Source organism: Rousettus aegyptiacus, unplaced genomic scaffold, assembly GCF_014176215.1.
Source record: "Rousettus aegyptiacus isolate mRouAeg1 unplaced genomic scaffold, mRouAeg1.p scaffold_m13_p_15, whole genome shotgun sequence".
Lineage (NCBI taxonomy): Eukaryota > Metazoa > Chordata > Mammalia > Chiroptera > Pteropodidae > Rousettus > Rousettus aegyptiacus.
In genome coordinates this window covers 60,068,998-60,083,491 of record NW_023416290.1, presented here as the reverse complement: position 1 = coordinate 60,083,491, position 14,494 = coordinate 60,068,998, and the positions used below count along the sequence as shown (strand labels likewise).

Below are 14,494 nucleotides of genomic sequence, written 5' to 3'. Positions count from 1 at the left end.
GTGTTTTTGTTTTGTTTTGTTTTTTGTTTTTTTAGTTTTTCTACATTAGGTGTCTCCTGCTGGCATCCTCCAGGGGGAGAGGGGCAGTTTGCTGGCCTCGGTCCCCTGACCCAGCATTATCCCAGGGTGATGAGTATTATTACGGCTTCATTGCCATGGGTCTTAGCAGTCTTAGCAGAGAACAAGGTGTCCTAGGATTATATTTGCTTTCTTGCACAACTTTTTGTTTTCCCTGGAGTTAATAATTGCCTTTGTTTGTTTACTTAGTTTTCTGTACACATCTCAACTCATCCTTAGAGTCTCCTGCAGAAGGGTAAATCTCCCCTCACTACTTGGGATTTCTTGCATAGTTGACTGTTCAGTTTCATCCGTTCCTGGAGCCCCCACCACGTGGGGTCTCTGGTGAGCTGTCAGCATGGGTTACTCCTCATTTAGCATCCTGGAGCAGCTTTGGTCTCCAGATCCCATACTTCCCTCTTATTTGCCCTTGCTCTGTTTGAGGAAGAATAACCTCCAAGTTTCCTGGGAGAGGACACAGGGAAAGTCATGGAGTCTATCTGTCCTTCTACTCTCATATCTGCTTGTCTGTGTAACTAGGTACAAAAGGTTAGCTAGGTTGAAAGTGATTTCTTGCTGAGATATTAAGGGGATTATCATTTTCTTATAGTCCTCAAAAACTCCTGTGCCCGAGTCTGACCCTTTGTCTGTCTGTCTGCCTGCCTGTCTTTCTCTCTCCTTCGGCTCTAGAAACTTTTCCTTACTTTTTTGTTGATTACTCATTTTCCGAAACTCATTGTTTAGATATTGGACTTAACTTTTGAGAGGTGCAATTGTAATGGCAAAGGGCCACCGCATTCGCAGGCTCTGGGGCCATCCTGTGGCCTCCAGCTCTGTGATGCTGGTCTGTGACTCCACTTCCTCGTCTGTAAAAAATGGGGATAATAGTGGTACCCACGCCAGGGGCTGTCGTAAGGATCACATGAGATGATGTGTGGAGTGGGGACAGTGCCTGACCACAAGCATTCTGGATGCCACATGTCAAACTTCATAGGGGAAGCTGCCAGCAGAGCGGGCTATGCAGTTCCTGTCCCCTTGTGATGGAGGGAAGCCGATCCCGGCCTACCCCGCACCATGGTTCATTCCTGTTATGGAGGCCTCCGAGGAGCCAGGCGAGTTCCAGGCACTGAGGGGTGTGGCCAGGGTGATTATAACTGTTTCCTAGCTATCTGGTGCTGTTATACATTCACCTTTATCTTTCAATGCTTCTATTGAACTGTTCATTTTCCTCTCGTACTTTCTTCATTTGTAAGCTCTCTCAGTTGCCGAATGTTTTTTCTTTATGGCCTCTTGTTCTTGTTTTTGAATGCAACATCCTCCAATATCTCTTAGGATGTGATCTGAACTTTTCTTCTTGCTTTATTGTTTCTGTTCCTTTCCTTTATTGTCTTTTTCCTTTTGCTCAGGTGTCTGGTGATCCTGGACTGCCAGTTGAATTTAAGAGTGAGACGTTCTCAGTGGGGAGAGGGGCTCGCTGCCTGGTGAGGCAGGGCAGGGGGATCAAGCCAGGCCAGTCTCCTGAGCCCTGGGAGCTGCTGCAGAGAGGCACGATCCTCTCTGAAGGGAGCAGGTGGCACATGCTGGGGGCACCTGGAGCCAGGGGCAGAGGGGTAGAGAGGGCAGGGACCTCACTCACTCCCCCACTTTTGGAACAGAACCCTGCCCTGATGACCAGCCCTCAGAGCGCCTGTGCTGGAGCTCACCTCCCAGCCACTGCTGGTAGGGAGAGGTCTCCTCCTTTCTCAGCTGCACTTCCTTGCATGATCCCTCAGACACTGACCCGCAGCCTGCCAAAGCAGCTCCCGTAGTCCACTCCCCTCTGGCTCCACGATATTCCACCTCTTCGTCTTCATGGGTTTTGCACTTAAAAAATCCTTTCCCCGTCATTTTAGAGAGAAGGAAGATGAGGAAAATGTTCTGCATCTTTAACTAGATGCGTCTGTTTCATCGTACTCTCACAGAACAGAGAAGAGACCTGCCTAGTTGGGGAGGCACGGTGTTGCCTCAGGCGGGCTGAAGTTGCCGGGCTGACAACCTCAGGGTCCCAGGTACCATGTGGTTTCTTCTCTGCGTCAGGGTCTTGGGACTGGGTGTGGCATGTGGCAAAACTCCAGGGAAGCTCCACGCCGAGGATGGAGGCCTTGAGCCTTTAAGAATCAGTTCGGGTCCGGAGGGACTCTGCATGCATGCAAGTCTGTCTCTGGTTGCAGTTCCACCGACTGTACGCGATTGAGTCTGCGACACTATCTTTTTAAGATGTACTAATGTTTTATGAGTCACTAGGGAATAAAATATGTCGCCAACTAAATGAGGACACACCATCCATTGGCAGGCACAACCTGACTTCTGAGATGTTAAGATGCAAAGAGATGCATTTCAAGATCGACTCCGAAATGGGGCGATGGTGTGTCACCTCCCACAACTTGACCGTTTGGGCAGGTGGGACCGCTTCGGTCCTGGTGGGAATCAGGCCGTTCTCTGTCCTACCCTTGGGGTGCGGGCGGGGGGACAGCACCTACGTTTCCCTGCGGAGGAGGCAGAGAAATAGAGCGGCGGCCAGAAGAGCAAAGGGGGCAAAACAACAGACAGCCGACGGGACCGAGCCTCAGGGTCCCTGACTCGCTGCGCGCGCCCGCGACGGCCCCGCCCCTTCCTCCCCGGCCCCGCCCCGGAAGCGCGTTCTCTCTCCTTCCACGTCGCTGGCGACGGGACCGTTCATCGCGAGAGTTCCGTCTCTCCTGGGCCTTTCCGTCAGCACCCACATCGCGCGAGACCGCAGAAGGAGCGGGAGCGTGTGGTGCGCGCCGCGGCCGCGACGGACGCAAGATGGCGACGGCGACCATCGCTCTCGTAAGTGAGCTCCTCGTGAAGGCTGGCATCTGCTCGGCTGGCGGGGGTGGGCTCCTGCCCGGCCAGCCCGCCGAGGGCCCCCCGCGGGGTGCGACGGTCGCCTGCGGGCCCTGCGGTCCTTGGCCGCAGCTTCCGGCCCGCAGGCTGCAGCTTCCGGCGGCAGACGCGGGTGGGCCCGGGGCGCGTCGTGGGGGCCGTGCGGCGCGCCGAGCCCGGCCCCTTGGTGGGCGGCCCGCCAGGCCCCGGCGAGCCACGGCCTCCGGGCGGATCCAGACGGCCGTCGTTCCCGTCTGCCGACGGGGTGCGCCGGTGGTCCCAGCTGGAAGGCGGGGCTCCTGGCACTGATGGCGTTCCTCCTTCCGCCTGGGCGAAGGGGCTGCCGGGCGTGCGTGCAGGGCTCGGGCCCGGTGGGGAGGGCAGACTTGGTTCCGGGCATCCCCAGGCGTGGTGCCCAGCTAGCAGGGGCTCCGTCCTGTCATCCCCGCGCCTGAAGGGAAACGCGCGCGCTCTCATCACTTGTTTCTTGAGTAATTAACTACTTAGTCCCAAGCGCGGGGCGAGGACTCGTGGACGCAGTGGGGAACCAGAGGCAGTCCCTGCTTGGTTCGGGGTCTGATGGGCACTGGACACCAGTTCCCACCCAGTGCTCTATACTGGGTGCCCCAGGGAGCCGTGCTCAGGGTGGCTTGGAACCGCTCCTCCCTGTCAGCCCCGTGCAGTGATGCTCACGGATGGAGGATCCCACTCCTACAACACCTCATTGTTGCATTCTCCCTTGGTCTTCTTCCTCCCCACCGCTGTTCTGTGACTGACCCCCCTCCTGGGTCCTGTGCAGTGGCGCTTCATCTCTATTTACTTGCCTGCCTTGCCCCAGCCCGCACGCGGAGGGCTGCGGTGAGGTCTGCTGGAGAAGACAACTTTCTCCGGAGGGTGGAGGCTGGGCTGAGAGGCGAGACGCTGGACAGTCAGGAAGTGGCCAGGCCCTGCGCCGCGGGTTCACATCCAGTGAGGGAGCTGGACTTGTCTGCCTGGAGCAGAAACTGACTCCCACAGAGAGAGAAGAGGCCCCAGCTTGTGAGGGGGCCCCATGTGTGATTACTAGCTAACTTCGCTGTGTCCTTCTGAAGCCACAGGAGCAAGTAACCTTCGTGAGAGGAAAGGTAGAGAAGAGGTGAGGGTGGAGAACTTGGTGACTGTCCCAGGCAGCAGTCAGATTTGGATGGTGAGGGAGAGAGGGAGGCTCGGAGACAAGGATGGAGACTCCTGGGAAGGTGGGAGGCCAGCGAGATCGGGGGCCTCGTCTCCCCGACCACCTGCAGAGCAGCACAGCCGCTGAACCCCGGCCTCGGGGGGCACTGGGGCTGCACTCAGCAGCACCTCGTGCTCACGGGGTTTTCGACTGGGGTGTTCCTTGCCCATCCAAGCGCTGTCGGTGGTCGGCGTAGGTGTGTGTTCGTGGACGTGTGTGAACTGTCACGGCCCCGGCTCACCGCATCAGACTCCGGGAGTGAGGCCCCGTCTGGTCCTGCTCTGACCTTTGCAGCGGGCCGGTGTCCGGGCGGGTTGCCTGCTTCCGTGCCGTCCTAGCAGGGCGCAGTGAGAGCCTGTGCTGTCTCGTGGTTCGCGTATGCTGAGACGCGCTGGCTGCCGTCCTAAGCTGTGGCTTCAGTTCTTGTGGGAGGTGGGAAGGGGTGGCAGTCGACTTGGCTGAGGGAAGGACACCGGAAGGGGCAGAAGTGCCTCTTCTCACTGGGGCATACCTCCTAGCTGGTGGCCGTAGCAACAGACCACAGCCCCCCCTAGCAGGGGTATGGTCTTCTGGATGCTTTGTGCATCCCACGCACTGCTCCATTGTTCCCCTTCCTCTGGCAGTGGGGGTCACTCCCACTTGAAGCCATCATCCTTGGGTTCTATCCGGCAGGAGCGCTGGGACCCCGTCTTCTTCTCAAGGGCATAGTCGCTCTCTCCTGTAGGCCCCAGCCTGCATGCCACCTCACAGAGAGGCCTTCGGGCTGCCTGGCCGAGTACGCCACGCTGCTCCTTTCTTCTTGGTGCTCGTTGGTGCTGCAGGTGTGCTCCACAGTGCCCCGCACCGAGCCTGGCCACGCAGTAGGCTGCATGGCCCCGGGTGGGAGGCAGTTGTGCTGTCTGAGGCCCGGACTCCGCTGCGGGGGCAGCACGAACAGCCGGCGGACCGTTGGCTTGCTTGCCGTGCTCAAGGACTCCCCGAAGGATGCACTGGGGGGACTCGCCGAGCCAGCAGGCCAGCCCTAGGAGTCAGGCCTGAACTCAACTGGCAGCCTGGAGGCGTGCGGGGATTCCTTCCCTTTTCTGGGCCGCAGTGGACATAGTCCTCTTGAACCTGGCTTGTCGACCAGCAGGGCTGGAGTTTGAGTCTCAGAAACTTGGGGCTGTACCGCCGCCGCAAGGGGGCTTCTCACCCCTCGAGGCAGTGTTGCCTTGTGCTGGGCCACTTTGTGACTGCAAAGTCGTTGCCCAGGGCCGATCACCTATGGTGATAAGTGAGTTTTTCTCCAGGCTCTCTGCGCCTGCTCAGATCAGTGGACTGGGCCCTTTGATTCTGCCATGGGTGGGGCGGGGTGTCCTGGGTCGGGTCCCTGCTTGTCGGACTTTTCTGAGACTCTTCTCTCGGCGCTGACCTGGTGCCTATGGTGGCCATTACAGTGACTTGGGAGAGCAGTACCGTGTTTATAAACGTGCCCTCGCGTTGGCCTTTTCGCCAGGGGTCTAGAGGCTCAATTGCTTCTGCAGACCTGAAATGGGCCTTGCTGTGGGCCTTGAGAGACAGCCTCTGCCCTGGGTGTGCTCTGGGGGCCGCCAGGGGACTTGGGGTGAAGTCTGACCTGTCCCCAGCTCTCTGCACCCACTGGGTGGGACTCACATCAGAAGGCTCCCCTCTTCCTGATGCTGTCAAGGGCACCGCTTCGAGTGCCCATTTCAGAGCAGCTCCAGGCCAGGTGCGGGCAGGGCTAGGTTGGCCAGGGCTCCAGTGCCCGCTGGCCATGCCTCCAGTGCGCAGCCGGGCTGGCCCTGATGCCCCTTCTTTGAGGCTAGAGTGCCTGAGACACGCTCTGGCTGAGTCAGCCAAGCCTCCAGCTTTGTGCACAGGGCTCCCAAGGGTGGGCACGACCAGCCCGTGTTCTTAGAGGACTATGGGTCTTATCTTGAGCTGGCAGCTGGGTGAGCGCATTCTGTTCTAGGTTCTGACTGCGCGACCTTGGAGAAGGAGGAATGGGTCTCGGGTCCCTTCGCCAGAGCCCCTACCCCCGTGGCGTGGCCTGCCTCGTGCCTGTGGCCTGTCTTTGCCCCTGCCGCTCTGTGCAGCCGTCTGGGGCGCTGGCCCTGTCGTCGTCTATGCGCAGCGGCGTTGCATGCTCCTCTGGAGGGGGGTTCGGGGTGCGGCCCAGCTCTCGGCGCCCCTCCTCAAAGTTGGATAGCCCTTTGCAGGGAGAGGGACGTGTCCCTGTGTACACGCCTGCCCGCCCCAGCACTCAGAGGCAGCCCTCCTTGGAGGGGTCTTCAGGAGGGGACTGGGGCTCAGGCACGGCCCAAGTGAGTGTGCAGGGTGCCAGACAGGTGCCCTGGGTCCTGCTGGCGGGAAGGGGACTGAGCTCTAGGACCTCAGCCGCGTGGCCAGAGGGCCACCGAGACCCAGGAGAGGCTGCCTTTCTTTGGCTCTCTACCCTGTTCCTTCCTGGGGATTCGCTCTCCATCTGGGGGCTGCCCCCATACTCTGCTGTGGTTTGTGCTGGGCCAGCCCCTTGTGGCAGGCCCTGGGCAGCTACAGGTGTGCCAGAGGAATGGGCAGGGTGGGTGGGGCAGTGTCAGGAGTGTTCGGGGGCCAAGCCAGAGCTGGCGCCCTCCTGTGCCCCTGCCCACCCTCCTTTGCTCATCCGTGGGGAGCTCAGCTCTTAGCTAGGGAGGACGAGAGGGTCTGGGCGGGTGGGCCTTGTGATTGCTCTTTACAACGTCTCCTTCCTGCCTGCAGCAGGTCAATGGCCAGCAAGGAGGGGGGTCCGAGCCGGCGGCGGCGGTGGTGGCAGCGGGAGACAAGTGGAAACCACCACAGGTACTGACCTTAAGCATCCTCGCCCTCAGGCCCGCCTGTCTGCCCGCCGGCCCACCTGCCCGCCTGCCCGCGCGTCCCGGGCCCAGAGAGACCTGGCTGGGGGTGGGGCAGTAGGAGCCCCAGGGCCTCTTCTCTGTCTCCGGGCAGAGGCGCCCGTCCTGCTCCCTCACCACCCAGCCTCAGGCCTGGCTTCAGCCGCCTGCCCCTGGCTCTCCCCTTAGCATCCACCCTGCTTGTGTGCGGGTGCGGTCTTGCCTGTCTTCAGACACAGGCCGAGGGTCAGGTGAGGGCTGAGCTCCAGGCGGTGGAGCTCTGAGCTCTTGGTGCCACAGAGAAGTGCGGGGTGCCATTCCAGAAGGTTCCAGAAGCTGTGGGGTGTTGTTTAGAGCCAGCCGTATGGACTTTCATTTGATCTCTGATGTCAAGGCAACAAAGCAGAGCGGCATGAGAGGCGGAGCACAAGGCCGGGTGGACTGGCCGGGCTTCGGGGTGGGCGTGGGCACGGCTCGTCCTGCTCCGGCGCCCCGCCCAGCGTAGTGGGCCTGGGCCTGAGTTATCGCATTCTTCATGCTTCTCCATGGCAGGGCCTGCCTCTGGAGGGTTCCAGTGGGGCTCGAGCGTCTGGGGGCCCTGTTGAGGCTGGGCCCTCCTCTGGGCCCCCCTGCCACCCAAACACTTGGGGAGGGACTTGGTGAGCAGCCTGGATCCTAGGGAATTACGGGGGCTGAAGCTGATGGGCAAGGGGGCCAAGGGAGCCCCACTAGCCAGCAGCCCCCAGCTGGCTCTCTGGCCAGCGGTTGATGGATGGGTGAAGGCCCTTTTGTTCACCAAGACAAAGAAGAGATTGAATCATTTCTAAGGGGCTGAAAGAGGGTTGGCGTAGATGACCAGGGTGACAGCCTGCTTTAGTGAGCAGTCCCTCCCTCTCGGGGCCTTTCTCCCACCCAGAACTGGGCTTGGGGCCAGCTGGGGAGCAGAGAGGACGAGAGCCCCCCAGGGGCAGGCAGGGCTGCCCAGGGCGGGGCCTCCTGGGCTTCCTGCTCTTCCCCCGTGCTGTCGGGACGGTGCTTCTTGGGGTTTGGGTCAGTGGAGCCCTTCCTGACTCCTTTGTACCTCCGTCTTTGTCTGTCACGTTCGTGTTGGGGCCCTGTGTTCTTCTTTGCCGGGGGCTGCAGAACATCCTGGAGGGCCAGCGGCCTCTCCTTGCATTTGCCATGTAGCCTTAGGCCCCCTGAGCTGGTGGACAGGCAGGTGTGCTCTGACTCCTGACACCCACACTCTCTTTGGTCTGGTGGCCATGCGTCTCTCCTGCTACCCGGCTGTATCCTTCCCCCTGCAAACAGCACAGAAAAGAATTTTAACAGGAAGAATGTGAATATAACAGTGGCATCTGCTCTGGTCTGTAGTGGGCTCTGACTGCTCCTCTTCCCAAAGCATCTCATGGTCCCCGTGTCTGCCTTGCTGGCTGCTGTCCTACCCTGCGATCCCTCCATGGCTAGTCAGCTCCTGGCTTCTCCCCTGGGGGCCGAGCACACCCTGGTCGTCGTCTCGGCTCCGGGCGCTGTGCGCAGGCTGGAGGCCCTTCCCCACACGGGCTCCTCCGGGGTCCCTGGAACTCCTCCCAGCAGGGAGCTGAGTGTGGCCACGGCTGGGGCTATGAGGAGGGGTGGGGGCCTGGGCACCAGGCAGTTGGAGTGAGGAGTCCTGGACCATCCAGGGCCACGTGGGACTGTGGTTCTGGAGTCTGGTTGGCCACAAGGGCTGGGCCCCCCTGCTGTTTGCTGCCTGTCTCGATGGCTCCTGAGGATGCCACTGCTGCCTGGTCCCTAAGGCTGCTCCAGGTTGGCCCAGGGCCCCCAAGGTGCCTGCCTACCTTAGTGTGTGTCTTGATTGTGGGTCCTGGGGGAGACAGGCACAGAGTTCTCGCAAGAGCAGACCTGCATCTAGGCTGGGCAAGAGAGTCTGTGCCAGAGCCTGTCTGTCCCTGGCGATGGGCGGTGGGCTGTTTGCTGTCGTAGTGGGCGTCGGGTGCGGCGGCGTTCCTGGGGCCATGTGAGGGAGGTCCTGAGCTTGTTCTCAATGATCCCCTGCTCCCCACCACCAGGGGACAGACCCCATGAAGATGGAGAACGGGCAGAGCACAGCCGCAAAGCTGGGGCTGCCTCCCCTGACGCCCGAGCAGCAGGAGGCCCTCCAGAAGGTGAGAGTGTACCTCCCAGGGCGCTGGGGCCGGGAGCCGCTGGTTGGCTGGAGGGAGTCCCGTCTCCCCTCCCCACAGGCTGGGCGCCCAGTGCCCCTCACCGCCTTCTCCCGCAGGCCAAGAAGTACGCCATGGAGCAGAGCATCAAGAGCGTCCTGGTGAAGCAGACCATCGCGCACCAGCAGCAGCAGCTCACCAACCTGCAGGTGAGCCGCCCGGCCTGCCCCGCTGCCCTCCCCGCCACCTCGGCCTTCTCTTCCTCCTCCTGTGCCTGCGGCGTCCCCACCAGGTGTCGTGGTCTCGGTCTCTCAAGGACTCCTTCTTGGGACGCCTGGGTTCCTCCCTGAGCCACGCGTGGCCCAGCCTTACCTGCCTGCTGAGCGCCCACGGCCCCTCCCTGCCCCTCTCTGTAGCCCTGCCTGCCCCCGAGCCGGCTCCTCTTCTCGGACTTCAGACTGTTGACTCAGGTTGCCCCGCGCCCGTGTCCCCGGCTGCACAGCTGATGGTGCAGCGTGTAGGCGCGGTCCTCCCTGCCCCTGGGGCCTGGGCGCCCGCTCAGGCTCCCACCCCTGCAGTGAGTCCAGACCACTCGAGCTGGGGCCCAGGGCTGAGAGGACAGGCTGGGGGCGCCTCTGTGGGGCCCTGCTCTAGACCTGTGGCCAGAGGCTGCTACGGCTGCGGGGACGGGAGCAGGGCAAGGCCCACCGTGCCTGGGCCTTGAGCCCCCACCCCCTGCCCAGCCCAGCCCTCAGACAGCCATGCTGCCAGGCGACGCCCCGGCCGTTCCCAGGCTCCGTCCGTGCCCCTCCTCTTCTCGCTCCCTCCTCCCTTCCCTTCCCTTCCTTCTGCCCCGCCCGGGCCAGGCTTCGGGGCGGGGCACCAGGGCTCTGAGGCCCCCCTGGGCAGGTGCTGGCAGCCAGGCAGCCAGCCCTCGGCCGGCCGGCAGTGTGGGAAGGCAGGTGGGCCTCCTTGGCAGGGCGGGGACTCCGGGCCTGCCGCTGTCTGCGTGAGGTGTGACGAGAGCGGGAGACTGCTCGGCTCCAACAGACTGAACTCTGTCTTTACTGTCTTTCAGATGGCAGCAGTGACAATGGGCTTTGGAGATCCTCTCTCACCTTTGCAATCGGTCAATAGAAATGCTCACTTCTTCCGGGGCTCATGTCCTTAGTCAGGGCTAGAGGGGGGCAGTGCAGCCCGCGTGCTGGGGACCTTGCTCCCCTAGCCGGCCCTGCCCGCCAGCTCGGACGAGCGCAGCAGAGCGCCAGGCGTGGCGGGGCCAGTGGTGTGGGCGGGCACCCACCGGGACCGTCCCGGGGAGGCCTCCGTCTGCTCTGAGGGCCCACCTTAAAACTAACCGGCCAGGTAACTGCGGAGGGCAGCCGGCCAGGAGGGTAGCTGCCACACCAGGCCCACCATACCCATGCCGCCTGCACTCACGGGGTGCAGCGCCCAGGCCTCCAGCTCTGCCAGTCTCCGGGCTGCCTGGGCTTCTGGGTTGGGGTCAGGCCCTGAGAAGAGAAGGGTCCTAACTCGCGGCTCCATCAGACCCCGGAGGGAGGATGGATGGGGGCTGGGGGCTGGGGGCACCCGAGCAAGCGAGAGAAGGAACGGCAAGGACTCAGGCCTTGGGCCTGGCTGTCAGCAAGGCATAGAGTCCACACAGCCAGGGAGGAGGTGGTGGCCGTGGCCTGGGCTGCCTTGGGCAGAGAAGTCTGGGAAGGAGACGCCCTTCTGCCCCAATGGCAGGCTGAGGAGGGCGCCAGGAACCCCGGAGTGTGAGGGCAGGAACGCGGCCCTTTCTCTGGGGCCATCCCTGGGCATACTGCTTTCATGGGAGACGTGGCCCTGTCCCCAAGGGCCAGACAGACCCAGTGTCCCCTTTGGAGAGTGTCTGTCCGTGGGGAGATGTTAGGGGGAGGGCTTTCGGCCCACCTGCTGTTGGGGAGCCCCACTGAAGAAGAGATGTTCTCCTACCCTGGGGAACTTTGACCTGAGGGGGAGGTGGTTTCACATCTGGGGTACCTAGTACGAGAGGGGATGTGGTTCCACCTTTGGGGTCCTTGGTCTCAACAGGGAGCCTGAGGCCTGTTTGTCGGGAGCCCAGTTTGAGGAGGGGGACTCCCATTTGGGGGGAATTCCTACTTTGAGGGAGCTGTGGACCTTTTTTTAGGCTCCTCTCTGAGGAGTGGGGAGGCCTGACCTATATTAGGCTAGCTGGTGGCTTACAGAGGGAAATCGGCCTCGGTTGTGGGGACCTCTGTGAGGGTGAGGGGAGCCCCTGTTGGTGGAGAGGCTAGAGTCGGCCCCATCATCTTTGCCTGCCCTGGGCCTGCGGGCTCCTCCCGGTGGCCCTCCGTATATGGCTCTGGGAACTGCCTCCCTGGCACGTAGTGTGTGAGGTGGCAGGGAAGCGAACCCCATTCCTGCGGGCACGGGGAGGTCGCTAAGCATGATGGCCCAGCTCACCCCAGTACAGAGGCAGTGTCTGCCCTGGGCCAGCCGGGCCTGTCGCCTCCTAATGCTCCTGGGACCTGGGCCTCCTGGGCTGTGGGCGTGGGCCCCAGACAGCTCTTCGCGAGCGGTCCGAGGCACGGGGGGCCTGAGAGCACTGGGCCCCCCGCCGAGATGGCCTTGCACTGCGGCTGTTCTTCACTCTGTCTCCAGGGAGCCCCCATCTGGGCTCCCGACCTCCCCTGGGGTCTCTTCCGGGCTGTAGCTGCCCTGCTTCTGCCCCTTCTCTTGCCTCCACACCAGTGGGTTTCCAGCTTGGACGGCTCCCCTCCCTCTTCCGTCGGAACACTTGGCAGGACCCTAGGAGGGTCGCCCAGCCCAGCCCAGGATACTGGCCTCCAGACTGGAGGGTGGGCTGGATGGGAGGGCACACGGCCCTGCCTCCTGACCACCTGTCAGCCTTGCTGCCAGTCTGCCCGGGACCTGGTTGGGCCAGGGCATGTCCATGTCCTGCGTTTGGGCCTGGCTCTCCTTCCTGGGGGTAGGGTCCTGCCGACCCTCGCCACCCTGACTGCTGGGGCTGAGCACGCACCATGCTGCTGCGTGGGGAGCCCTCACCACAGCGGAGCTGGGTGGGTGGGCCAGGAGGGGAGCGGGCTGCCCAGCCTGCTGCCACCTTGTCACGAGCCAGTGGCTCTCTCTCCCCTTGTGTCCTGCTCCAGATGGCAGCTCAGCGGCAGCGGGCGCTGGCCATCATGTGCCGGGTCTACGTGGGCTCCATCTACTATGAGCTGGGCGAGGACACCATTCGCCAGGCCTTCGCCCCCTTCGGCCCCATCAAAAGCATCGACATGTCGTGGGACTCTGTCACTATGAAGCACAAGGTGAGGTCTGGCCCGTCCCGCCGTAGCCCAGTGCCTTGGGCCCTCCGGGCCTCACAGTGCTTCCCTGTGTCCAGGGCTTCGCCTTTGTGGAGTATGAGGTCCCCGAAGCCGCGCAGCTGGCCTTGGAGCAGATGAACTCAGTGATGCTGGGAGGCAGGAACATTAAGGTGAGGCCGGGGCAGCGCCTGCGCACTCTGTCCAGCCACCTTCCGGAAGTCCACGGAGGCCACGCCAAGCTGACTGGGGCTCTTGGTCCCTTGCCTCTCCCCTAGGTGGGCAGGCCCAGCAACATAGGGCAGGCCCAGCCCATCATAGACCAGCTGGCTGAGGAGGCACGAGCCTTCAACCGTATCTACGTGGCTTCCGTGCACCAGGACCTCTCAGATGACGACATCAAGAGCGTGTTTGAGGCCTTTGGCAAGATCAAGTCTTGCACACTGGCCCGGGACCCCACAACCGGAAAGCACAAGGGCTACGGCTTCATCGGTGAGCCTGGGGAGGCGGAGTTGGGGCCGGGGCTCACCCAGCGCCGTGGCTGGCCCTCACTGCTGCTCCTGCTCTGCAGAGTACGAGAAGGCCCAGTCGTCTCAGGATGCTGTGTCTTCCATGAACCTCTTTGACCTGGGTGGCCAGTATTTGCGGGTGGGCAAGGCCGTCACACCCCCCATGCCCCTGCTTACACCTGCCACACCTGGAGGCCTCCCGCCAGCTGCTGCTGTGGCTGCAGCTGCAGCCACAGCCAAGATTACGGCTCAGGTGAGGGCTGGTTCCTTTGTATAGGTTTGATTCTGGGCAACAGGCGCCCAGTGCTTTAGGGACTGACTGACTGGGTGGTGGTGAGGCAGCCAGCCTGGAAACTGAGTGTGCTGGCCTTTTGGGTTGCAGGAAGCAGTAGCCGGAGCAGCGGTGCTGGGTACTCTTGCCACACCTGGACTGGTGTCCCCTGCACTAACTCTGGCCCAGCCCCTGGGGGCTTTGCCCCAGGCCGTCATGGCTGCCCAGGCCCCAGGAGTCATAACAGGTGAGCCTGGGTGGGTCAGGCTTCCCTTTCCCCTAACCTGTCCTCCAGGCATGGCTGTTGACACCCAAGGTGGCCCAGCCGTGGCCGAGCAGCCCTGTGCTCCTTCCCGGAGAAGGATAGGTTGGGTGAGTGACGGCTGGACCTGGTGTGTTTCTTGCAGGCGTGACCCCAGCCCGGCCTCCCATTCCGGTCACCATCCCCTCCGTGGGAGTGGTGAACCCCATTCTGGCCAGCCCTCCAACACTGGGTCTGCTGGAGCCCAAGAAGGAGAAGGAGGAGGAGGAGCTGTTTCCAGAGTCTGAGCGGCCGGAGATGCTGAGCGAGCAGGAGCACATGAGCATCTCGGGCAGCAGCGCCCGCCACATGGTGATGCAGAAGCTGCTCCGCAAGCAGGAGGTGGGCGCAGGGCCGCGGGGCGGGGCTGGGGCGGGCAGCCCTGCTCTCTCGGTGCTCAGCTGTCCCCCCCACAGTCCACAGTGATGGTCCTGCGCAACATGGTGGACCCCAAGGACATCGACGATGACCTGGAGGGGGAGGTGACCGAGGAGTGTGGCAAGTTTGGTGCCGTCAACCGTGTCATCATCTACCAGGAGAAGCAGGGCGAGGAGGAAGATGCAGAGATAATCGTCAAGATTTTTGTGGAGTTTTCCATGGCCTCCGAGACTCACAAGGCCATCCAGGCCCTCAATGGGCGCTGGTTCGCTGGCCGCAAGGTTGTGGCAGAAGTGTATGACCAGGAGCGTTTTGATAACAGTGACCTCTCTGCGTGACCTTGGCCCCATTCCCGGACTTGTACTTGCTTCCTCGGTTTTATAGTAATTCAGTGGTGTTTCAGCCGCGCGTGCACATAAAGGTGCAGGTGCTGTTGGCCCTGAACCCGTGTGGCAGTGGTCCTGTGCTTATTGGCTCTGCAGCCTAGCCTGTGGGAAGGGGCGGGGCAG

The 14,494-nt window shown here is 62.2% G+C and overlaps 1 protein-coding gene across 6 annotated transcripts; it reads left to right on the top strand.

The window, feature by feature from the left end:
- The first annotated feature begins 2,780 nt into the window (after nt 1-2,780).
- PUF60 (poly(U) binding splicing factor 60) lies at nt 2,781-14,435 on the top strand. Of its 6 annotated transcripts, none has more exons than XM_016139261.2 (12): nt 2,781-2,907; nt 6,917-6,997; nt 9,102-9,197; nt 9,314-9,403; nt 10,273-10,323; nt 12,371-12,532; nt 12,607-12,699; nt 12,805-13,018; nt 13,098-13,288; nt 13,418-13,553; nt 13,714-13,949; nt 14,024-14,435. In XM_016139261.2, exons 1-12 carry the CDS (start codon nt 2,884-2,886, stop codon nt 14,321-14,323), a joined length of 1,674 nt encoding a protein of 557 aa, XP_015994747.1. In that variant the 5' UTR covers nt 2,781-2,883; the 3' UTR covers nt 14,324-14,435. The 6 variants fall into 6 exon arrangements, with proteins under 6 accessions (XP_015994747.1, XP_015994750.1, XP_015994751.1 ...); XM_016139262.2 differs by having other exon boundaries at nt 2,852-2,907; nt 6,920-6,997; XM_016139264.2 differs by lacking the exon at nt 6,917-6,997 and having other exon boundaries at nt 2,783-2,907.
- The last annotated feature ends 59 nt before the right edge of the window (nt 14,436-14,494 follow it).